Source organism: Podarcis pityusensis (assembly GCF_964106645.2).
Source record: "Podarcis pityusensis genome assembly, chromosome: 6".
In the NCBI taxonomy this organism is placed as follows: Eukaryota; Metazoa; Chordata; class Lepidosauria; order Squamata; family Lacertidae; genus Podarcis; species Podarcis pityusensis.
The window spans coordinates 91,843,507-91,869,018 of record NC_138030.1 but is presented as its reverse complement, the minus strand read 5'-3'; the positions used below and the strand labels follow the sequence as shown (position 1 = coordinate 91,869,018).

General features: G+C 41.2%; 2 protein-coding genes across 6 annotated transcripts in view; both read right to left on the bottom strand.

The window, feature by feature from the left end:
- Positions 1-25,512, bottom strand: part of LOC308480537 (sterol O-acyltransferase 1-like) — a 308,289-nt gene that overhangs the window by 68,348 nt on the left and 214,429 nt on the right. The gene's annotated exons all lie outside the window — the stretch shown is intronic.
- The window catches only part of CFH (complement factor H), a 54,694-nt gene continuing 47,786 nt past the window's right edge, over positions 18,605-25,512 (bottom strand). For 2 of the 5 annotated variants that reach the window (XM_081012043.1, XM_081012044.1), the window contains 3 exons: positions 25,312-25,488; positions 22,792-22,974; positions 20,420-20,901 (listed from right to left, as the gene is read on the bottom strand). In XM_081012043.1, coding sequence (XP_080868169.1) covers positions 20,435-20,901; positions 22,792-22,974; positions 25,312-25,488 — 827 coding nt within the window. In that variant the 3' untranslated portion in view covers positions 20,420-20,434. Of the gene's footprint in view, positions 19,106-20,419; positions 20,902-22,791; positions 22,975-25,311; positions 25,489-25,512 lie in introns of those variants that run through there. The other 3 variants (XM_081012046.1, XM_081012047.1, XM_081012045.1) reach the window with 3 other exon arrangements.

Genomic DNA, 25,512 nt, shown 5'->3' with positions numbered 1-25,512 from the left:
AGAGGGCTCCTTCTACCACATGTGGTGGGAGTGTGTAAAAGTGAAACAGTTTTGGGAAAAAATATACATTGAACTAAAGAAGATCTTAAAATATACGTTCACAAAGAAATCAGAAATTTTCCTATTAGGGATACTAGGCCACGAGATAAAAAAGGAAGATTGTAGACTAGTATACTATGCAGTTACAGCAGCAAGGGTAGTCTTAGCCCAGAAGTGGAAACAGCAGGAAATACCAACGGTAGAGGAGTGGAGATCAAAGCTGTTAGACTACGCGGAGTTGGACAAATTGACAGGAAAAGTTAGGTATATAAGAGACCAAAAGTTCATCAAGGATTGGGGAAAGTATGTAGATTACCTGGAATATATTAGTGAGGGACAAACAACGCTAAAGGGATTCAGAGATGCACTGTGAAAGACTATGAGTTATTGTCCAAAGAAAATAGGAGATAGAGAAAGGTTAATGACAATATAAGCCAAGAAATGCGCAACTTTAATTACTACTTCGAATGATTTACGGACAAGCTGAAGGAAGTCTTGAAAGGGATGATTATGTAATATTGTTAATGTGAAAAGTATAAATTTGTGTAACTTTTTTTTTTCTTTTTTTTTTTTTCTAGTACTGTTTGTCTGTGTATTATTTTCCTTTGTTTATCTGTGTGTTAATGTTTATTTTTCCATGGAATTAACCAATAAAAAGAATTATGTAAAAAAAAAAGAATCATGGGGCATATATCCAAACTGTCAATATACATTGAAATTCACTTTTAATAGCTCTTGTTCTGTTAAAGGAACATACAGTGACCGATCTCAGTGCTATAGGAGTGACACCAGTGCATGGCTAAAAACTAGAAAGGAAGCCTACCATGCGGATGCCTTCCGGATGGGAGTCGGCTTCGACATTTATTGATTTTAGTGATCCTTATAGTAGTTATTTGCATTATTTTGTGTTTTTGTATACAATGTATTCCTTCTTTAATCTCTGTATGTACTGCATGGTTCTCCCGTCAGCGGCCTGCTTCAGGCCTTACAAGGGTCGCCTATCGTGCTCGGTATAATCGTATTGGTAATGAAATATATGACTCTGATTAATAAAATAAAGAAAGAGGGCATGTGGGAGCCATAAAGCCATGGCAGAGGCTCATAGTGCCCCGTGGTGCCTCGCTGACCGGCATGTCCGTGCTTTGCAGTGTATTGAGTGTACTGACCTTATATGGAGTTGTGTTCCCTCTGGGCAGTAATACCATATATGGTATTGGTGTTGTAAAGCCATGATTGGGCGATGTAATGTGAGACATTGGCAGACGGCCATGCAGGCAGGGAGACAAAGGATAATAAAAAATACCGGACAGGAGAGAAGTTCGAATGAGCTGCCCTCCATCCAGAAAATACTGGTGTGTCTCTGTGTGTTTTTATGCTGCGCACCATTTTGATGATGGTTGGTTTCCGTCAGCGATAAAAAGTCTTCTGTTTCGACCGCCAAAACTTTCAGGGGAACATCACCGGCAGTAAAAGATTTTTTTGAAAAAATCCCTAAGCCCAGGGGTCACAATTTCATAAAATTTCGAAAAAAAATTCAATTTCAAAAAAAATTTCAATTTCAAAAAAATTGTGACCCCGGGGCTTACGGATTTTTTGAAAAAAAACTTTTCTCCCGGTGAAGTTGTCGAGTGCTGATTTCCTGTCCTGTGATAAAAAGCCTTCTGTTTCGACCGCCAAACCTTTCAGGGGAGCATTTGCAACCGTTTGGCACCATTTTTGAGTGAATTGCCGAAAGTCAGATTTTTTAGGAAATTGTGACCCCGGGACTTAGAGATTTTTTCAAAAGAAACTTTTTCTGCCGGTTAAGTTGTTGAGGGCTGATTTCTTGTCCTGTGATAAAAAGCCTTCTGTTTCGACCGCCAAACCTCTGAGGGGAGCATTTGCAACCGTTTGGCACCATTTTTGAGTGAATTGCCGAAAGTAATATTTTTGATGAAATTGTGACCCCGGGGCTTAGGGATTTTTACAAAAACATCTTTTTCTACCGGTGAAGTTGTCGAGGGCTGATTTCCTGTCCTGTGATAAAGCGCCTTCTGTTTCGACCGCCAAACCTCTCAGGGGAGCATTTGCAACCGTTTGGCCCCATTTTTGAGTAAAGTGCCGGAAGTCAGATTTTTTAGGAAATTGTGACCCCGGGGCTTAGGGATTTTTTAAAAAAATTCTTTTTCTGTCGGTGAATTTGTCGAGGGTTGATTTCCTTTCCTGTGATAAAAAGCCTTCTGTTTCGACCACCAAACCCCTCAGGGGAGCATTTGCAACCGTTTGGTACCATTTTTGAGTGAATTGCCGAAGTCTGATTTTTGATGAAATTGTGACCCCGGGGCTTAGGGATTTTTTCAAAAAATTCCTTTTCTGCCGGATAAGTTGTTGAGGGCTGATTTCTTTTCCTGTGATAAAAAGCCTTCTGTTTCGACCGCCAAAGCTCTCAGGGGAGCATTTGCAACCGTTTGGCACCATTTTTGAGTGAATTGTCGAAAGTAATATTTTTGCTGAAATTGTGACCCCGGGGCTTAGGGATTTTTTCTAAAAATTCTGTTTCTGCTGCTGAAATTGTTGAGGGCTGATTTCTTTTCCTGTGATAAAAAGCCTTCTGTTTCGACCGCCAAAGCTCTCAGGGGAGCATTTGCAACCGTTTGGTACCATTTTTGAGTGAATTGGAGAACGTCAGATTTTTCTTGAAATTGTGACCCCGGGGCTTAGGGATTTTTTTTTAAAAAAAATTCTGCCGGTTAAGTTGTCGAGGGATGACTTCCTGTCCTGTGATAGAAAGCCTTCTGTTTCAACCGCCAAACATTTGAGGGGAGCATTTGAAACCATTTGGCACCATTTTTGAGTGAATTGCCGAAAGTAATATTTTTGATGAAATTGTGACCCCGGGGCTTAGGGATTTTTTCAAAAACATCTTTTTCTGCCGGTGAATTTGTCGAGGGCTGATTTCCTGTCCTGTGATAAAACGCCTTCTGTTTCGACCGCCAAACCTCTCAGGGGAGCATTTGCAACCGTTTGGCCCCATTTTTGAGTGAATTGCCGGAAGTCAGATTTTTTAGGAAATTGTGACCCCGGGGCTTAGGGATTTTTTCAAAAAATTCTTTTTCTACTGGTGAAGTTGTCGAGGGCTGATTTCCTGTCCTGTGATAAAAAGACTTCTGTTTCGAGCGCCAAACCTCTCAGGGGAGCATTTGCAACCGTTTGGCCCCATTTTTGAGTAAAGTGCCGGAAGTCAGATTTTTTAGGAAATTGTGACCCCGGGGCTTAGGGATTTTTTAAAAAAATTCTTTTTCTGTCGGTGAATTTGTCGAGGGTTGATTTCCTTTCCTGTGATAAAAAGCCTTCTGTTTCGACCACCAAACCCCTCAGGGGAGCATTTGCAACCGTTTGGTACCATTTTTGAGTGAATTGCCGAAGTCTGATTTTTGATGAAATTGTGACCCCGGGGCTTAGGGATTTTTTCAAAAAATTCCTTTTCTGCCGGATAAGTTGTTGAGGGCTGATTTCTTTTCCTGTGATAAAAAGCCTTCTGTTTCGACCGCCAAAGCTCTCAGGGGAGCATTTGCAACCGTTTGGCACCATTTTTGAGTGAATTGTCGAAAGTAATATTTTTGCTGAAATTGTGACCCCGGGGCTTAGGGATTTTTTCTAAAAATTCTGTTTCTGCTGCTGAAATTGTTGAGGGCTGATTTCTTTTCCTGTGATAAAAAGCCTTCTGTTTCGACCGCCAAAGCTCTCAGGGGAGCATTTGCAACCGTTTGGTACCATTTTTGAGTGAATTGGAGAACGTCAGATTTTTCTTGAAATTGTGACCCCGGGGCTTAGGGATTTTTTTAAAAAAAAAATTCTGCCGGTTAAGTTGTCGAGGGATGACTTCCTGTCCTGTGATAGAAAGCCTTCTGTTTCAACCGCCAAACATTTGAGGGGAGCATTTGAAACCATTTGGCACCATTTTTGAGTGAATTGCCGAAAGTAATATTTTTGATGAAATTGTGACCCCGGGGCTTAGGGATTTTTTCAAAAACATCTTTTTCTGCCGGTGAATTTGTCGAGGGCTGATTTCCTGTCCTGTGATAAAACGCCTTCTGTTTCGACCGCCAAACCTCTCAGGGGAGCATTTGCAACCGTTTGGCCCCATTTTTGAGTGAATTGCCGGAAGTCAGATTTTTTAGGAAATTGTGACCCCGGGGCTTAGGGATTTTTTCAAAAAATTCTTTTTCTACTGGTGAAGTTGTCGAGGGCTGATTTCCTGTCCTGTGATAAAAAGACTTCTGTTTCGAGCGCCAAACCTCTCAGGGGAGCATTTGCAACCGATTGGTACCATTTTTGAGTGAATTGGAGAACGTCAGATTTTTGATGTAATTGTGACCCCGGAGTTTAGGGATTTTTTCAAAAAAATCTTTTTCTGCCGTTTAAGTTGTCGAGGGATGACTTCCTGTCCTGTGATAGAAAGCCTTCTGTTTCAACCGCCAAACATTTGAGGGGAGCATTTGCAACCGTTTGGTACCATTTTTGAGTGAATTGCCGAAGTCAGATTTTTTAGGAAATTGTGACCCCGGGGCTTAGGGATTTTTTCAAAAAATTCCTTTTCTGCCGGATAAGTTGTTGAGGGCTGATTTCTTTTCCTGTGATAAAAAGCCTTCTGTTTCGACCGCCAAAGCTCTCAGGGGAGTATTTGCAACCGTTTGGCACCATTTTTGAGTGAATTGCCGAAAGTCAGATTTTTTAGGAAATTGTGACCCCAGGACTTAGAGATTTTTTCAAAAGAAACTTTTTCTGCCGGTTAAGTTGTTGAGGGCTGATTTCTTGTCCTGTGATAAAAAGCCTTCTGTTTCGACCGCCAAACCTCTGAGGGGAGCATTTGCAACCGTTTGGCACCATTTTTGAGTGAATTGGAGAACGTCAGATTTTTCTTGAAATTGTGACCCCGGGGCTTAGGGATTTTTTCAAAAAAAAAATTCTGCCGGTTAAGTTGTCGAGGGATGACTTCCTGTCCTGTGATAGAAAGCCTTCTGTTTCAACCGCCAAACATTTGAGGGGAGCATTTGAAACCGTTTGGTACCATTTTTGAGTGAATTGCCGAAAGTCAGATTTTTTAGGAAATTGTGACCCCGGGGCTTAGGGATTTTTTCAAAAAATTCTTTTTCTACTGGGGAAGTTGTCGAGGGCTCATTTCTTGTCCTGTGATAAAAAGTCTTCTGTTTCGACCGCCAAACCTCACAGGGGAGCATTTGCAACCATCTGGTACCATTTTTGAGTGAATTGCCAGAAGTCAGATTTTTTAGGAAATTGTGACACCGGGGCTTAGGGATTTTTTCAAAAAAATCTTTTTCTGCTGGTGAAGTTGTCGAGGGCTGATTTCTTTTCCTGTGATAAAAAGCTTTCTGTTTCGACCCCCAAAGCTCTCAGGGGAGCATTTGCAACCGTTTGGCACCAATTTTGAGTGAATTGCCAAAAGTCAGACTTTTTAGGAAATTGTGACCCCGGGGCTTAGGGATTTTTTCAAAACATCTTTTTCTGCCGGTTAAGTTGTCGAGGGCTGATTTCCTGTCCTGTGATAAAAAGACATCTTTTTCGACCGCCCAACCTTTCAGGGGAACATTTGCAACCGTTTGGTACCATTTTTGAGTGAATTGGAGAACGTCACATTTTTGATGTCATTGTGACACCAGGCCTTACGGATTTTTTCAAAAAATTCTTTTTCTGCTGGTTAAGTTCTTGAGGGCTAATGTTTTTTCCTGTTATAAAAAGCCTTGTGTTTCGACCACCAAACCTTTCAGGGGAGGAATTGCAACCGTTTGGCACCATTTTTTGAGTGAATTGCTGGAAGTCAGATTTTTTAGGAAATTGTGACCCCGGAGCTTAGCGATTTTTTCAAAAACATCTTTTTCTGCCGGTGAATTTGTCGAGGGCTGATTTCCTGTCCTGTGATAAAAAGTCTTGTGTTTCGACCGCCAAACCTCTCAGGGGAGCATTTGCAACCTTTTGGTACCATTTTTGAGTGAATTGCCAGAAGTCAGATTTTTTAGGAAATTGTGACCCCAGGGCTTAGGGATTTGTTCAAAAAAAATCTTTTTCTGCCGGTGAAGTTGTCGAGGGCTGATTTCCTGTCTTGTTGCAAAAAGACTTCTGTTTCGACTGCCAAACCTCTCAGGGGAGCATTTGCAACCGTTTGGCACCATTTTTGAGTGAATTGCCGAAAGTCAGATTTTTTATGAAATTTTGACCCCGGGGCTTACGGATTTTTTCAAAAAAATCTTTTTATGCCGGTTCAGTTGTCGAGGGCTGATTTCTTTTCCTGTGATAAAAAGCCTTCTGTTTCGACCGCCAAACCTCTTAGGGGAGCATTTGCAACCGTTTGGGACCATTTTTGAGTGAATTGCCGAAAGTCAGATTTTTTAGGAAATTGTGACCCCGGGCCTTAGGGATTTTTTCAAAAAATTATTTTTCTGCCGGTGAAGTTGTCGAGGGCTGATTTCCTGTCCTGCGATAAAAAGTTTTCTGTTTCGACCGCCAAACCAGTCGGGGGAGCATTTGTAACGGTTTGGCACCATTTTTGAGAGAATTCTCAAAAGTCAGATTTTTGAGGAAATTGTGACCCCAGGGGTTAGGGATTTTTTCAAAAAAATCTTTTTATGCCAGTTAAGTTGTCGAGGGCTGATTTCTTTTCCTGTGATAAAAAGCCTTCTGTTTCGACCGCCAAACCTCTTAGGGGAGCATTTGCAACCGTTTGGCACCATTTTTGTATGAATTGCCGAAAGTCAGATTTTTTATGAAATTGTGACTCCGGGGCTTACGGATTTTTAAAAAAATTCTTTTTCTGCCGGTGAAGTTGTCGAGGGCTGATTTCCTGTCCTGTTGTAAAAAGACTTCTGTTTCGACTGCCAAACCTCTCAGGGGAGCATTTGCAACCGTTTGGCACCATTTTTGAGTGAATTGCCGAAAGTCAGATTTTTGATGAAATTGTGACCCCATAAATTGTGACTTATGGATTTTTAGAAAAAAATCTTTTTCTGCCGGTGAAGTTGTCAAGGGCTGATTTCCTGTCCTGTGATAAAAAGCCTTGTGTTTCGACCACCAAACCTTTCAGTGGAGCATTTGCAACCGTTTGGTACCATTTTTGAGTGAATTACCGGAAATTAGATTTTTTAGGAAATTGTGACCCCAGGGCTTAGGGATTATTTCAAAAAAATCTTTTTCTGCCGGTGAAGTTGTCAAGGGCTGATTTCCTGTCCTGTGATAAAAAGTCTTCTGTTTCGACCACCAAACCTCTCAGGGGAGCATTTGCAACCTTTTGGTACCATTTTCGAGTGAATCGCCAGAAGTCAGATTTTTTATGAAATTGTTACCTGGGGCAGGGCTTAGGGATTTTTTCAAAAACATCATTTTCTGCCGGTGAAGTTGTCGAGGGCTGATTTCTTCTCCTGTGATAAAAAGCATTGTGTTTCGACCACCAAACCTATCAGGGGAGCATTTGCAACCGTTTGGTACCATTTTTGAGTGAATTGGAGAACGTCAGATTTTTGATGAAATTGTGATCCCGGGGCTTAGGGATTTTTTGAAAAAAATCATTTTCTGCCGGTGAAGTTGTCAAGGGCTGATTTCCTGTCCTGTGATAAAAAGCCTTCTGTTTCGACCGCCAAACCTCTCAGGGGAGCATTTGCAACCGTTTTGCACCATTTCTGAATGAATTGCCGAAAGTCAAATTTTTGTTGAAATTGTGACCCCGGGGCTTAGGGATTTTTTCAAAAAAATCATTTTCTGCCAGTGAAGTTGTCGAGGGCTGATTTCTTGTCCTGTGATAAAAAGCCTCCTCTTTTGACCGCCAAAACTCTCAGGGGAGCATTTGCCACCGTTTGGCACCATTTTTCAGTGAATTGCCTAAAGTCAGATTTTTTATGAAATTGTGAACCTGAGCCAGAGGGTTTTTTTTGAAAAAAATCATTTTCTGCCGGTGAAGTTATCGAGGGCTGATTTCTTGTCCTGTGATAAAAAGCCTTCTGTTTCGACCACCAAACCTCTCAGGGGAGCATTTGCAACCGTTTGGTATGATTTTCGAGTGAACTGCCAGAAGTCAGATTTTTTATGAAATTGTGACCCCGGGCAGGGCTTAGGGATTTTTTCAAAAAAATATTTTTCTGCCGGTGAAGTTGTCGAGGGCTGATTTCCTCTCCTGTGATAAAAAGCATTGTGATTCTAACACTAAACCTTTCAGGGGAGCATTTGCAACCGTTTGGTACCTTTTTTGAATTAATTGGAGAACGTCAGATTTTTGATGAAATTGTGACCCCGGGGCTTAGGGATTTTTTCTAATAAATCATTTTCTGCCTGTTAAGTTGTTGAGGGTTGATTTCCTGTCCTGTGATAAAAAGCCTTCTGTTTCGACCGCCAAACATCTCAGGGGAGCATTTGCAACCATTTGGTACAATTTTTGAGTGAATTGCCGAAAGTCAGATTTTTTATGAAATTGTGACCCTGAGCCTGAGGGTTTTTTTTGAAAAAAATCATTTTCTGCCGGTGAAGCTGTCAAGGGCTGATTTCTTTTCCTGTGATAAAAAGCCTTCTCTTTCGACCGCCAAACCTTTCATGGGAGCATTTGCAACCGTTTGGCACCATTTTTGAGTGAATTGCCGAAAGTCAGATTTTTTATGAAATTGTGACCCCGGGGCTTAGGGATTTTTTCAAAAAAATCTTTTTCTGCCGGTGAGGTTGTCGAGGGCTGATTTCTTTTCCTGTGATAAAAACCTTTCTGTCTCGACAGCCAAAACTCTCAAGGGAGCATTTGCAACTGTTTGGCACCATTTTTGAGTGAATTGCCGAAAGTCAGATTTTTGATGAAATTGTGACCCTGGGGCTTAGGGGTCTTTTCAAAAAAATCTTTTTCTGCCGGTGAAGATGTCGAGGGCTGATTTCTTTTCCTGTGATAAAAAGCCTTCTGTTTCGACCACCAAACCTTTCATGGGAGCATTTGCAACCGTTTGGCACCATTTTTGAGTGAATTGCCAAAAGTCAGATTTTTGCTGGAATTGTCACCCCGGGGCTTAGGGGTTTTTTCAAAAAAATCTTTTTCTGCCGGTTAAGATGTCGAGGGCTGATTTCCTGTCCTGTGATAAAAAGCTTTCTGATTCGATTGCCAAACCTTTCAGGGGAGCATTTGCAACCGTTTGGCACCATTTTTGAGTGAATTGCCAAAAGTCAGATTTTTTATGAAATTGTGACCCCGGGGCTTAGGGATTTTTTCCAAAAAATCTTTTTCTGCCGGTTAAGTTGTCGAGGGCTGATTTCTTTTCCTGTGATAAAAAGCTTTCTGTTTCGACTGCCAAACCTATCAGGGGAGCATTTGCAACCGTTTGGCACCATTTTTGAGTGTATTGCCAAAAGTCAGATTTTTTATGAAATTGTGACCCTGGGGCTTATTGATTTTTTTTAAAAAAAACATTTTAGGCCGGTGAAGTTGTCGAGGGCTGATTACCTGTCTTGTGATAAATAGCCTTCTGTTTTGACTGCCAAACATTTCAGGGGTGCATTTGCAACTGTTTGGTACCATTTTTGAGTGAATTGCCGAAAGTCAGATTTTTTATGAAATTGTGACCCCGGGGCTTAGGGATTTTTTTCAAAAAAATATTTTTTCTGCTGGTGAAGTTGTCGAGGGCTGATTTCTTGTCCTGTGATAAAATGCCTTCTGTTTCGACCACCAAAACTCTTAGGGGAGCATTTGCAACCGTTTGGCACCATTTTTGAGTGAATTGTCGAAAGTCAGATTTTTGATGAAATTGTGACACCAGGCCTTAGGGATTTTTTCAAAAAATTCTTTTTCTGCCGGTTAAGTTGTCGAGGGCTGATTTCTTTTCCTGTGATAAAAAGCTTTCTGTTTCGACCACCAAACATTTCATGGGAGCATTTGCAACCGTTTGGCACCATTTTGGAATGAATTGCCGAAAGTCAGATTTTTGATGAAATTGTGACCCTGAGCCTGAGGTTTTTTTTGAAAAAAATCATTTTCTGCCGGTGAAGCTGTCAAGGGCTGATTTCTTTTCCTGTGATAAAAAGCCTTCTGTTTCGACCGCCAAACCTTTCATGGGAGCATTTGCAACCATTTGGCCCCATTTTTGAGAGAATTGCCGAAAGTCAGATCTTTTATGAAATTGTGACCCTGGGGCTTAGGGATTTTTTCAAAAAAATCTTTTTCTGCCGGTGAGGTTGTCGAGGGCTGATTTCTTTTCCTGTGATAAAAACCTTTCTGTCTCGACAGCCAAAACTCTCAAGGGAGCATTTGCAACTGTTTGGCACCATTTTTGAGTGAATTGGAGAACGTCAGATTTTTGATGAAATTGTGACCCCGGGGCTTAGGGGTCTTTTCAAAAAAATCTTTTTCTGCCGGTGAAGATGTCGAGGGCTGATTTCTTTTCCTGTGATAAAAAGCCTTCTGTTTCGACCACCAAACCTTTCATGGGAGCATTTGCAACCGTTTGGCACCATTTTTGAGTGAATTGCCAAAATTCAGATTTTTGCTGAAATTGTGACCCCGGGGCTTAGGGATTTTTTCCAAAAAATCTTTTTCTGCCGGTTAAGTTGTCGAGGGCTGATTTCTTTTCCTGTGATAAAAAGCTTTCTGTTTCGACTGCCAAACCTATCAGGGGAGCATTTGCAACCGTTTGGCACCATTTATGAGTGTATTGCCAAAAGTCAGATTTTTTATGAAATTGTGACCCCAGGGCTTAGGGATTTTTTCAAAAAAATTATTTTCTGTTGGTGAAGTGGTTGAGGACTGATTTCCTCTCCTGTGATAAAAAGAATTCTCTTTCGACTGTCAAACCTTTCAGGGGAGCATTTGCAACCGTTTGGTACCAATTTTGAGTGAATTGGAGAACGTCAGATTTTCTATGAAATTGTGACCCCGGGGCTTAGGGGTTTTTTTCAAAAAAAAAAACCTTTTCTGCTGGTGAAGTTGTCGAGGGCTGATTTCTTTTCTTGTGATAAAAAGACATCTGTTTCGACTGCCAAACCTTTCAGGGGAGCATTTTCAACCGCTTGTCACCATTTTTGAGTGAATTGGAGAATGTCAGATTTTCTATGAAATTGTGACCCCGGGGCTTAGGTTTTTTTTTCCAAAAAATCATTTTCTGCCGGTGAAGTTGTTGAGGACTGATTTCTTTTCCTGTGATAAAAAGCCTTCTGTTTCAACCACCAAACCTTTCATGGGAGCATTTGCAACCGTTTGGCACCATTTTTGAGTGAATTGCCAAAAGTCAGATTTTTTATGAAATTATGACCCTGAGCATGAGGGGTTTTTTGAAAAAAATCTTTTTCTGCCGGTTAAGTTGTTGAGGGCTGATTTCTTTTCCTGTGATAAAAACCTTTCTGTTTCGACCGCCAAACCTTTCAGGGGAGCATTTGCAACAGTTTGGCACCCTTTTTGAATGAATCGCAGAACGTCAGATTTCTGCTGAAATTGTGACCCCGGGGCTTAGGGATTTTTCAAAAAAGAAATTTTCCGCAAGTTCAGCCGTTGAGGGCTAATTCTTTTTCCTATTATAAAAACCTTTCTGTTTCCACCGAAAAACCTCTCAGGGGAGCATTTGCAACAGTTTGGCACCATTTTTGAGTGAATTGCAGAATGTCAGATTTCTGCTGAAATTGTGACCCCGGGGCTTAGCGCTTTTTTTAAAAAAACTTTTTCTGCAGGGTAAGTTGTACAGGGCAAATTCTTTTTCCGATGACAAAAACTCTTCTGTTTCCACCGAAAAACCTCTCAAGGGAGCATTTGCAACAGTTTGGCACCATTTTTGAGTGAATTGCCGAAAGTCAGATTTTTGCTGAAATTGTGACCCCGGGGCTTAGGGATTTTTTCAAAAACATCTTTTTCTGCCGGTGAGGTTGTTGAGGGCTGATTTCTTTTCCTGTGATAAAAACCTTTCTGTCTTGACTGCCAAAACTCTAAGGGGAGCATTTGCAACTGTTTGGCACCATTTTTGAGTGAATTGCCGAAAATCAGATTTTTGATGAAATTGTGACCCCGGGGCTTAGGAATTTTTTTAAAAAACAACTTTCCCCGCAAGTTCAGGCGTTGAGGGTAAATTTCCCCCCCGATTATAAATACCCTTCTGTTTCCACCGAAAAACCTCTCAGGGGAGTATTTGCAACAGTTTGGCACTATTTTGGAGTGAATTGCAGAACGTCAGATTTTTGCTGAAATTGTGACCGCGCGTCTTAGGGATTTTTTCAAAAAAATCTTTTTTTTAAGGTTAAGTTGTGGAGGGCTGATTTCTTGTCTTGTGAGAAAATGCCTTCTGTTTCTACTGCCAAACGTCTCAGGGGTGCATTTGCAACAGTTTGGCACCATTTTTCAGTGAATTGCAGAACGTCAGATTTCTGCTGAAATTGTGGCTGCGTGGCTTCGGGATTTTTTCAAAAGTTCAGACGTAGAGGGCTAATTCTTTTTCCGATCATAAAAATCCTTCTGTTTTCACCGAAAAACCTTTCAGGGTAGCATTTCTTACAGATGGGCCCCATTTTTGAATGAATTGCAGAACATCTGATTTTTGATGAAATTGTGACCCCGGGGCTTAGGGATTTTTTCAAAAAAAACTTTTTCTGCTGGTTAAGTTGTCAAGGGCTGATTTCTTGTCCTGTGATAAAACCCCTTCTGTTTCTACCCGAAAACATTTCAGGGGAGCATTTGCAACAGTTTGGCACCATTTTTGAGTGAATTGCCAAACGTCAGATGTTTGCTGAAATTGTGACAGAGCAGCTTAGGGATTTTTCAAAAAAGAAATTTTCCGCAAGTTCAGCCGTTGAGGGCTAATTCTTTTTCCTATTATAAAAACCTTTCTGTTTCCACCGAAAAACCTCTCAGGGGATCATTTGCAACAGTTTGGCACCATTTTTGAGTGAATTGCAGAATGTCAGATTTCTGCTGAAATTGTGACCGTGCAGCTTAGGGATTAAAAAAAAAAAAAAAAAGGTTTCCCGCAAGTTCAGTCGTTGAGGGCTGATTCTTTTTCCGATGATAAAATCCCTTCTGTTTCCACCGAAAAACCTCTCACGGTAGCATTTGCATCAATTTGGCACTATTTTGGAGTGAATTGCAGAACGTCAGATTTTTGCTGAAATTGTGACCGCGCGGCTTAGGGATTTTTTCAAAAACAACTTTTTCTGCCGGTTAAGTTGTGGAGGGCTGATTTCTTGTCTTGTGATAAAAAGCCTTCTGATTCCACCGAAAAACCTTTTAGGGGAGCATTCGCAACAGCTGGGCACCATTTTTGAGTGAATTGCAGAACGTGAGATTTTTGCTGAAATTGTGACCGCGTGGTTTAGGGATTTTTTCAAAAAAAAGTTTTTCCGCAAGTGCAGTTGTCGAGGGCTAATTCTTTTTCCGATGATAGAAACAAATCTGTTTCTACCGAAAAACCTTTCGGCGGAGCATTTGGAACAGCTGGGCACCATTTTTGAGTGAATTGAGGAACGTCAGATTTTTGCTGAAATTGTGACTTAGGGATATTTTCAAAAAAAAGTTTTCCCGCAAGTTCAGTCGTCGAGGGCTAATTCATTTTCCGATGATAAAAACCCTTCTGTTTCCACTGAAAAACCTTACAGGGTAGCATTTCCAACAGCTGGGCGCCATTTTTGAGTGAATTGCAGAATGTCATATTTTTGCTGAAATTGTCACTTAGGTATAGGGACTTTTTAAAAAAAAGTTTTCCCGCAAGTTCAGTCGTCGAGGGCTAATTCTTTTTCCGATGATAAAAACCCTTCTGTTTCCACTGAAAAACCTTACAGGGTAGCATTTCCAACAGCTGGGCCCCATTTTTGAGTGAATTGCAGAATGTCTCATTTTTGCTGAAATTGTGACCACGGGGCTTAGGGATTCTTTTTTAAAAGAACTTTTTCTGCCGGTTAAGTTGTCGAGGGCTGATTTCTTGTCCTGTGATAAAAACCCTTCTATTTCGACCGAAAAACCTTTCAGGGGAGCATTTGCAACAGTTTGGCACCATTTTTGAGTGAATTGCAGAACGTGAGATTTTTGCTGAAATTGTGACCCCAGGGCTTAGGGATTTTTTCAAATAAATGTTTTTCTGCAAGTTCAGTCGTCAAGGGCTAATTCTTTTTCCGATGATAAAACCCCTTCTGTTTCTACCGGAAAACCTCTCAGGGGAGCATTTGCAACAGCCGGGCACCATTTTTGAGTGAATTGCAGAACCTCAGATTTTTGATGAAATTGTGACAGAGCGGCTTAGGGATTTTTCAAAAAAGAAATTTTCCGCAAGTTCAGTCGTTGAGGGCTAATTCTTTTTCCTATGATAAAAACCTTTCTTTTTCCACCGAAAAACCTTTCAGGGGAGCATTTGCAAGAGCTGGGCAGCATTTCAGGGGTGCATTTGCAACAGTTTGGCCACATTTTTGAGTGAATTGCAGAACATCAGATTTCTGCTGAAATTGTGACCCCGGGGCTTAGGGATTTTTTAAAAATCTTTTTCTGCAGGGTAAGTTGTACAGGGCTAATTCTTTTTCGGATGATAAAAACCCTTCTGTTTCCACCGAGAAACCTTTCAGGGGAGCATTTGCAACATCTGGGCGCCATTTTTGAGTGAATTGCAGAACGTCAGATTTTTGCTGAAATTGTCACTTAGGTTTAGGGACTTTTTCAAAAAAAAGTTTTCCCGCAAGTTCAGTCGTCGTGGCTAATTCTTTTCTCGATGATAAAAACAAATCTGTTTCCACTGAAATACCTTTCACGGGAGCATTTGCAACAGCTGGGCACCATTTTTGAGTGAATTGCAGAACATCAGATTTTTTTTGAAATTGTGACTCCGGGGCTTAGGGATTTTTTCAAAAAAATCTTTTTCCGAAGCTTAAGTTGTGGAGGGTTGATTTCTTGTCCTGTCAGTAAAAGCCTTCTGTTTCCGCCGCCTAACCTTTCAGGGGAGTATTTGCAACCATTTGGCACCATTTGTGAGTGAATTGGAGAAATTCAGATTTTTGATGAAATTGTGACCCCGGGCGTCAGAATTTCACAAAAAATCTGACCTTATGCAATTCACTCAAAAATTGTGCCAAACCGTTGCAAACGCTCCCCTGAAAGGTTTGGCAGTGAAAACAGAAGGGTTTTTATCCTAGGTTAATAAATCAGCCCACTTTGGAAGAATGGCAGATGAAGGTGATGGACTATATGGAATTGGCAGAAATGACTGGCAGAATCCGAGACCAGGGGGAAGAGTCGGTGGAAGAAGATTGGAAGAAATTTAAAGACTATTTACAGAAATATTGTAAAATTAATGAATGATAGAATGATGTTGGATAGTAATTAAGCGGTTTCTAGCTGTAATGCTTTAAGAGAATATGAAAAAAAGGGTTATAAATGGGTTAAAATCTAATGGTAAGGATTTGCTGAACCAATAAATTGAAGTGGAACACAAAAAAGGGAGGTACGAGGAGGTTCGGGAAACAAGCCAAAGGAAAATAAGTAACTGAAAATATGTGTGTTTTTAACTGTTTTTATTTTGTATTTTTCTCTTTTCCTTTTCATTTTTGCTGTAATATTTCAAAAAACCTTAATAAATATCTTTTTTTTAAAAAAAAAATCAGGCCTCAACTCCGGATGCTGCTGAAAATCTTTTTTTGATAAAATCCTTAACCCGTGGGGTCAGAATTTCACCAAAATTACTGACGCCATCCAAATAACTCAAAAATTGTGCCAAACTGTTGAAACTGCTCCCCTGAAAGGTTTGGCGGGGGAAACTGAACGGTTTTTATGCTAGGCTAATTAATCAAGCGTCGACTACTTGACCTGCACAAAATCTTTTTTTGGAAAAATCCCTAACCTGCGGGGTCAGAATTGCACTAAAATTCTGACATCATCCAATTCACTCAGAAATGGTGCCAAACTGTTGAAAATGCTCCCCTGAAAGGTTTGGTGGGGGAAAGAGAAAGTTTTTTATTCTAGGCTTAGAAATCAGGCCTCGATGTCTTACGCTGCGGATTTATTTTTTTTAAATCCCAAACAATTTCAGCAAGAACCTGACGTTACCCCATTCAGTCAAAAATGGTGCCAAACGGTTTTAAATTCTCCCCTGAGAGGTGTGGCAGTGGAAGCAGCAGGGTTTTTTATCATAGGCCATGAAATATGCCCTCGACACTTTCACATTCGGAAAAACATTTTTTTTAAAAAACCCCTAACCCGCTGGGGTCACAATTTAAAAAATCTGACATTATCAAATTAACTGAAATATGGTGCCAAACTGTTGCAAATGCTCCCCTGAATGGTTTGGTGATGCAAAAAGCATGTTTTATTATATACCAAAAAAATCAGCCCTCAGTACTTTAACCTGTGGGAAAATATCAGTATTTTGGTGAAGACCGTGACCCCTCATTCTGGGCACTGAGGGCTCATTTTTCAGCTTACCTGGAAACGCGGCGTTTGCACCAAAAAGCCTTGCAGGGGGCAATTTGCAGCTTTTTGGCATCATTTTTGAGTGAATCACACACTTTTGGGATTTTGGCGAAATCCGTGACCTGCGGGCATTGTTTCACTGATGGTTTTTAATCGTTTTACTGTTTTACTGATGGTTTGTTAATTATTTTATTTGTTTTATGTTGTGATGTTGCATTCTGTTATTGTTATTTATTGTTTGTAAGATGCTTTGTGACTTGTGTGAGTGAAAAGTGGCTTTGGAATGTATGAAATGAGCTGTAGGCATTCTTCTGTCTATGGGTGATCAACATTCCTCGGCCAAACTGATAGGCAGGGGATCACCTAGTTCACTATTAGGAAAAATGAGACTTGAAATACACTGGCAAATTTTGGACGCAAAATGGTTTGTTTAGCATGAACAGATTTTTTTCTTTTTCAAGAATGTGAAATGGTGTTGACATGGACTGATATCCTATAATAGTGGTGGCAAACCTATGGCATGAGTCATTGTGCCAGCAGTGCTGTTGTTTGGGGTTTTCAAATTGGGCAGCCACTTCCCTCCACATTTCCTCGTGCGTAAACCGATCTGTCAAGTGCGCGGCTCCCACAGCAGCTTAGAGACAGTTTATCGGCCGCCAAGCAGGTGTTTTCCTGCCCTCCCCCCCACCCAGCGATTGGTGGGATTTTTTGCAGCGAGCAGCAGATAGTCAGCGACTGTAGTTCATGTGATTGTTTGTTGCCTGCAATTCTTGAGACTATGTGTTGTTTCTGCTCCGTGTGCCACAGGAAGTATTTATAGTGCATGTGAGTGTTGTTGTTCTTTAGTCGTTTAGTTGTGTCTGACTCTTCATGACCCCATGGACCAGAGCACGCCAGACACTCCTGTCTTCCACTGCCTCCCGCAGTTTGGTCAAACTCATGCTGGTAGCTTCGAGAACACTGTCCAACCATCTCATCCTCTGCCGTCCCCTTCTCCTTGTGCCTTCAATCTTTCCCAACATCAGGGTCATTTTCAGGGACTCTTCACTTCTCATGAGGTGGCCAAAGTATTGGAGCCTCAGTTTCAGGATCCGTCCTTCCAGTGAGCACCCAGGGCTGATTTCTTTCAGACTGGAAGGTTTGATCTTCTTGCAGTCCATGGGACTCTCAAGAGTCTCCTCCAGCACCATAATTCAAAAGCATCAACTCTTCGGCGATCAGCCTTCTTTATGGTCCAGCTTTCACTTCCAAACATCACTACTGGGAAAACCATAGCTTTAACTATATGGACCTTTGTTGCAAAGCTGATGTCTCTGCTTTTTAAGATGCTGTCTAGGTTTGTCATGTTAAATTGCCGTGTTGGCACTTTGCGATAAATTAGTGGGTTTTGGGTTGCAGTTTGGGCACTCTGTCTCCAAAAGCCACCACTGTCCTATACCCTTTTAAAATGGGGGGGGGGGTTGGGGGGGTTATTGGGTTGTTGTTTTCATTTTCATTATTATTTATTATTCATTTATAAAACAGCAAAATATATAAAGGGAGCAAGAGAACTTAAGATTGGGAAACAGAGAAGCAAAAGAAACAAAATCTATCCCTAGTTAGGGAACATGCACAAGATAATGTTGTTGCATTTTGGGCGTACCAGAGGTATATGATTGCTTACTGTGGAAACAGGACTAGAAAGGTTGATTTGACAGATACTTTCATGGTTTGTTAATACTGGGATTTAAGGACATAAGAAACAGATCTTTACTCCCAAATTCCAGTAGCCACCAATGCAGCCACATATCTCATCTGTGGGGCTGTTAATATGCCAAAGGGTCAATACACTTGTCTGAGCATATTCACAAGCAATAGTAATAGTCAGGGGCATAATGTGGTCTTTCAGATTTCAGCAGTGTCCTATGTGGGGCCCAAATTCAGCAACCCCCCCTTCTGTTCTGTTCAATTCACCATGTCATAGTTGCGATGCCCTGTGATGCCACAGGCTCAGTGCCCAGTGCAGCAGAACCAGTCACACTGATCTAAATCCGCCTCTGTAATACTACAATCCTATAAACGTTAACCCAGAAGTAAGTTTCAATGTACTCAATGGGGTTTCCTCCCATAGTAAGTTTGCTACTAGTACATTAAAAAACAATAATTTGTATGCTATTTGTTTTTATTATATACTAACAAAGGACATAATTTTTTTTAAACAAGTGCTTTTATTTTTATTTTTTAATGAACATGATAGCCCTACAAGCTTACAAAAATTCACTGCAGTTTTACACAACTAGTGTATTATTTACAGCTGCTAGTACTCACTGAGAATTCAAAAGTCCAGAGCTGGAAATGTTTATATAAAACTCTTGGGTTATTGTCTCCTGGTGTATTTCTTTCCTTCCTATAACATTTTCCAAGATGCTTTAAAGTAGAAATTATTGTAAGTGAACCAGGCCTACATCTATACTCATTGTATCAATCCTTAAATGTTACGAGTGTGTCTTCAAGGAAGTAGGCTTCCAATTTTAGGCCCATGATCCATTGTGAGCAGCTGCATATAATCCATGGGAAAATCTATTGGTGTTTGTGAAGAAGTAGCTTGATTTGATAATATTAAAAATAAATCATCAATGAATTTTGAAGATCAGGTGCTGGTTAAAAATGTCTTCTGTATGCTTCTTCCAATTACTTTTGTTGTCACTGCTAAATAGAAAGTAAGCAATGAAAATGTAAGGTTACATACATACATAATTATCTTTTGTGTAGATACCTACTAAGAGTCTTTGATTAATTTATTATATTAAACTGGTTCCATATGCAAGTAACACTATGTAATAATTATAAGATGGTTTCAATTTTTTTTTGTCTAGAGTCACTCAACAGACACTGATAACCCCATTGCACAATCATTGCTGCCATTATTACTTTCCAAATTATCTGTGTTACAATAAAAGGTCAAACATCATTTTCTGTGAGTGATGGCATTAAAAATCGCATTCCACATGTGCAAAATATGCCTTGTTAGGCAAACATTTCTGATATTGATAGGTAAACTTTAACACTAATTTAAAGGGTTGGACTCGACCCAAGATTAAAAAAAAAGTAAAGGACCCCTGACAGTTAAGTCCAGTCATGGATGACTCTGGGGTTGCAGTGCTCATCTTGTTCTATAGGCCGAGGGAGCTGGCGTTTGTCTGTAGACAGTTTTTCCGGGTCATGTGGCCAGCATGACTAAGCCACTTCTGGCGAACCAGAGCAGCGCATGGAAAGGTCGTTTACCTTCCCCCTGGAGCCTATTTACCTATTTATCTACTTGCACTTTGACATGCTTTCAAACTACTATATTGGCAGGAGCAGGGACCGAGCAACAGGAGCTCATCCCGTCGCGGGGACTTGAAAAACCAGTCAGAAATCAGGTGCTAATACAGACTCAGTGTTGCACCGCAAAGAAGAAGAAGAAGAAGAAGAAGAAGGAGGAGAAGGAGGAGGAGGAGGAGAGTTTGGATTTGATATCCTGCTTTATCACTACCTTAAGGAGTCTCAAAGCAGCTAACATTCTCCTTTCCCTTCCTCCCCCACAACAAACACTCTGTGAGGTGAGTGGGGCTGAGAGACTTCAGAGAAGTGTGACTGGCCCAAGGTCACCCAGCAGCTGCATGTGGAGGAGCAGAGACGCAGACCCGGTTCACCAGATTATGAGTCTACTGCTCTTAACCACTACACCACACTGCTGCTGTATATATGAGACCAGCTGAGATTTTTTGGGGGTTTGTGTGTGTGAATTATGGAACTATCCTGGGGAATATTATGAATCCATTCATTCAGAGTGAAAGAGCAACAAGAGATGCTTACTCCACAATGTGACGATTCTGATGCTTAGGAGCACTGAAGTTTAAATGGTCCTGGTGAATTTATTCTAAAGGCTGAGTAAGGAAGCACTAACACACTTGTGGCATTTCATACCCAAAGGTGGATTGTGTCATGGCTTAATTTGGGCTTTACTTGTGGCAGCAGAACTACTTTTTTCTCATTTTAATTCTGTCTAGGACTTTGAGAGAGAAAGGAGAAAACAATGAAAGAAAGGGAAGGTGAGAGGAGAGAATAAGAGATGATGAACAACAAAGAAGAGTAACTCTGGGAGGAGATGAGAAAAACGGGTATAGATGGGGGGGGGGGAATCGAAAATCTGCTGTAGACCAAGAAAATTTCAAAGACATTTATTTTGTAATGCACATTGCTTTCTATAGCTAAACAAAAATCATAGATTTTTCTGTTATTATGCTTTAACTGCAATGTACCTACAGGTATACATCTTGGGTAGTCCAAATTGCCCTCTCTACATTGGGCTCTGAAGGGAGGCGAGGATGGATCTGGCCGAAAGCCCCATTTGCAGGCAAACTCTGTCACGTCTCCAGATGTGGAATAGATTTTCTGAGTGGATGTCCACTTCAGCCGTATATTGTTTTGATTCATATCTTCTTCAGTTGCTGTACAAGGAACTGTAGAAAGGCACAAATCATGTCATCTAAGAGATTAATTTGACAACGAGGAATTCACTTGACCAAAACGAGAAACGAAAACCAACCCTGTGGATTGTGTCCAAAGTTAGTCATACTAAGTCAAACCCACTGAAATAAATTGAGATTGATAATGTGGTCCCATCAGTGGGTCTCCTCTGAGGAAAAATAAGTAAAGCTTCTGTCAAGTGAATAAATAAATAAATAAATAGCAATTTGAATATTTTCCCCATTAAAACCAATTGGGAGTCACAAGCTTTAGATTTTCTGAGTTGAGATTCAGCCAATGTGAAGAAACCATCAGTAGCAGTCCACATTTAATTGGGTGCTTTCTGAATTGGGGTCTGATACCAATATTATTATATATTATATAGCAGTATGTGGCTGTTGTCATGATAGAAGAAGAAGAAGAGTTTGGATTTGATATCCCGCTTTATCACTACCCGAAGGAGTCTCAAAGCGGTTAACATTCTCCTTTCCCTTCCTCCCCCACAGCAAACACTCTGTGAGGTGAGTGGGGCTGAGAGATTTCAGAGAAGTGTGACTAGCCCAAGGTCACCCAGCAGCTGCATGTGGAGGAGCGGAGATGTGAACCCGGTTCCCTAGACTATGAGACTACCGCTCTTAACCACTACACCACACTGGCTCTTAACCACTACACCACACTGGTAGCTATGAGGTCCTTGACTCAGTCCAGAATATGCAGCCTCAGCATGTAAATGAAGTGTCCAAGCACAAATATTGCAAGGGCTGTCACATGGGAGAGGGAACAAGCTAGTTTTTTCCTGCTCTGGCTCAAACCAATGGCTTCAAGTTACAAGAAAGGAGGGAGATTCTAACTAAACACCAGAAAAAACTTTCTGACAGTAAGAGCTGTTCCACCTCCCTCGGGAGGTTGTGGACTCTGCTTCCTTGAGGTTTTGAAGCAGAGGTTGGATAGCCATCTGCCATGGATGCTGAGATTCCTGCATTGCAGGGGCTTAGACTGGATGACCCTTGGGGTCCCTTTCAACTCTACGATTCTATGAAGTGCTTGGGGATTCTCCAGTACAACTCCCCAGATCATCTCCACTAGCTTAAACAGAGAGGCTGGTGAACATCAGATTGAACAGTACCTCAACAGGATCCCTGTTTTGTGTCTCTGGCCCAACAGCAGGAACAACTCAACCCTGGCTCCCAGGTGGATTGGCTTCCTGGTGAGGAAGATAGCAGGTCAGCCCCCTCATCCATGATCAAGTCATGGAGGAACGTTTTATTGTGGCCTATCAGGGTATTCAGTAACAGCAGAACAAGATGTGAGGGTTGCCTGTAATGACAGCCCAAATTTTGTCAGAAGATGCAACAACCGTAAGATATCTCCTGTCCCTTTGCCTTATCTGGAGTAAAGAACAATATGGTCTCCACAAGTGGTTATTGTTAATGTTCTTCTTAAACTATTGTTTTTTGTCCAAAACATTACAACGTGAAGTTTGAAGGCTCATTATAGATGTGATTAACCTTAAGGCCCATCTAATAGTTTGTTGATGCAGCTGTTTGCAGGAAGAGGCACTGAGGGGAATTTGAATTCACTGCTGCAAGGAAAGTGGAAAGTCAGTGTCTGAGAGGAAAATCTTGCAAAGGGAAAGACCCACATGGCTGCCTATTATCAGTAAAGGCATCCAAAGTTTGGTGGGTGGCTCACTTTGCTTCATGAGAGAACTACCTGTAGTTTGTGGGAGGAGCTGGGATGGAGGGTAACTAAAAGCAAAAACACAGATAGAACAATGCCAACTGCTGACACCACACTGGTGCCACTAGGTCACAAGTTTTTGAATTTATTGAATATCCTTCAATAGAATAGAAAAAGCAAAGATTTAGAGAAATTTCCTGTACCTGTGCATGTTGGTGTATCTGTCCAATGCCCATTGACACATTGTACATATTGATTTCCTCGTAGTTCGTGTAAAGCTTGGCACTTATACTGTACATATGCCCCTGGCATATATTCCGAAGTTGCCGTACCCAGAAAGTCTCCATTTTCAATAGGAGGTGGAGGACCACATTTTCCCTTAGCATCTGTGGTGATGCATTGAAACAGAAAAAGGAATCTATTACATGGCACTTATTAGGATTACGCATATGGCTGTGCACACAAGCATTTCTAGAATTCAGCTTCTACATCAGGAAAAAAGAAAAGTATCATGCAAAGATTTAATTTAAAAAGGAAGAAAAGTTTTAATATATGTTTTATTGAGCTATGTATATCTGCTGGGTGAAATAATCAGTGAACAAATTGTCTTTCTAATGTCTCTTCAAGTGTGGCTGACATTCTATCAGCACCTCCTTAGTTGGTCAAATAGACCAATCATTAAAACAACTAGAACCTATTTTGACATGGATGGGATCTCATTGGGGGGAGGAGCCGGCTGTCCTCTGAATTTTGCTCAGCTCTTCACTATCAAAATTTATCATATTCTGCTGTTTTTGAAAATCTCTTTCGGTGTCTTGCAAGTGTCTATTTGTAAAAATTGATTCTGCAGAAGCATAAAAGGTTAAGGTAAAGGTAAAGGGACCCCTGACCATTAGGTCCAGTCGTGACTGACTCTGGGGTTGCGGCGCTCATCTCGCTTTATTGGCCGAGGGAGCCGGCGTACAGCTTCCAGGTCATGTGGCCAGCATGACTAAGCCGCTTCTGGTGAACCAGAGCAGCGCACGGAAACGCCATTTACCTTCCCGCCAGAGCAGTACCTGTTTATCTACTTGCACTTTGACGTGCTTTCGAACTGCTAGGTTGGCAGGAGCAGGGACCGAGCAACGGGAGCTCACCCCGTTGCAAGGATTCAAACCGCCGACCTTCTGATCAGCAAGTCCTAGGCTCTGTGGTTTAACCCACAGCACCACCCGTGTCCCCTGCAGAAGCATAGAAGTTTATAAAATGCTGGTGCCTGAATATCTTGTGCTTCCATAAACACCTCTGTTAGTTTTCTCCTTTCTGCCTGTGATGTCTGGAATTCCTGCCCCAAACATGCAACTTGGGGGTAGCGAGTGTGATGCTATCTAGATATTGCTGGACTACAACTCCAGTCAGTCCCAGAATGGCGAATGGTCAGGGGAGTTGCAGTCCATCAACATCTTGAAGCACTAAGTTTGCTGCAGTTGAATGGGGGTCATTCCACTGGTTCTAAAATCACCTTTGCCATGAAGTGTTTGGCTTTCTGCTTAGCAATGTCTGAAGTGGGATGGGATGAGGCAGGGTGCACCCCATCATTTTGGGCAGACATATTTGAATATGACCTATTCACCTCTCTCTTTCTTGCCTTGTCGCCCTCCAGATTTTGTCCTCCATGTGGGTTTTCCAAAGCCATCCTGTTAAGTACTGTGCAAAGCACAGTAGATGAACCTTTAGTCTCATCCAGTATTGTGTTTATGTTCCTACCTCTCCAGTCTACTAAAGTTCAGTTTGTAAGCTCTTTCAGGAACGGACCTGTTCTTATTTTTCTGCATGGTCTCCCCTCCACCCCCACTCTTATGCTTTAAAGCACCTTATGCATTGATGGTGTAAAAAACCATAATGTTATTCTTACTTATGAGGTTATAAGGGTTAGCCAAATGATGGAACGAATGTCTAAATGATCCACAACACATATAACAACACAACCCTCACCACCTCAAATGGCATACTTCAAGGTACACAGGCAGCTCCCAGTCATCTAGAGCTGAGTAATCCAGCTGAACAATTGACTCAACAATTTCCTAGAGAACAAGAGGGCACGTGTGTGTCTTGAGAATGCATCAAGTACTATAAATTCTACTTGAATTTATTATAGAAAGGCTGAGATATCTCAGTTCTTCTGTACTTATTACAGTTCAAGGGACACTGGCTACTAGTGCTGGGAAAGACAAAAATACTTCTAGTCTATTCTTTGCTATGAATCACAGTCATCTGGGAGGGAGACTGGAATCAAATTGGCATAGACAGTCTAGATCAACATGTGCCACAAACAGATGATTACATCGCAAATAGCTCAAATTGATTTAAATAAGCATCGCAAGCCACCTTGTGCTGTAGAAGACCAATTTGGTCTGCATGGATTTCTTCCCAATCACAATCGTGATGATTGGTCAATGAAGGAAAACTACCACCTCCAACTACTGAGTAATCCCATAGGAATCTCCATCAGGCCTGTTCTAGATGAAGCTTGTTGGTTTTCCCATAGTAAACACTTCAGTCTTGACTTCCTCTGGTATATTCCTCATAGCCCAGAGATTAGCAGAAGGTAAATAATAAATGACAGTCCAAGACTATGCAAGAATCCGCACAGTGCAAAAATTAACATACAACTTTATTTTTTTAAAAGGAAGAATGTTATATTCCTCTCTTTTAGACTATTTAAAAAATTGGACATCAAATACCTGTGCATCTTGGTGATTCTGTCCATTCTTTGTTCACACACTTTACTGTAAAAGCTCCAAAAAGGCTGAATCCTTGGCGACAGCGATAGCGGACCTTCTCAAGAGGCAAGTACCTTTGCTTGAGATCAGTCGTAATCTGACCATTAGAAACCCGGGGTGGGGGAGGGCATGTTACATCTGAAATGATAGAGAAAGCTTCTT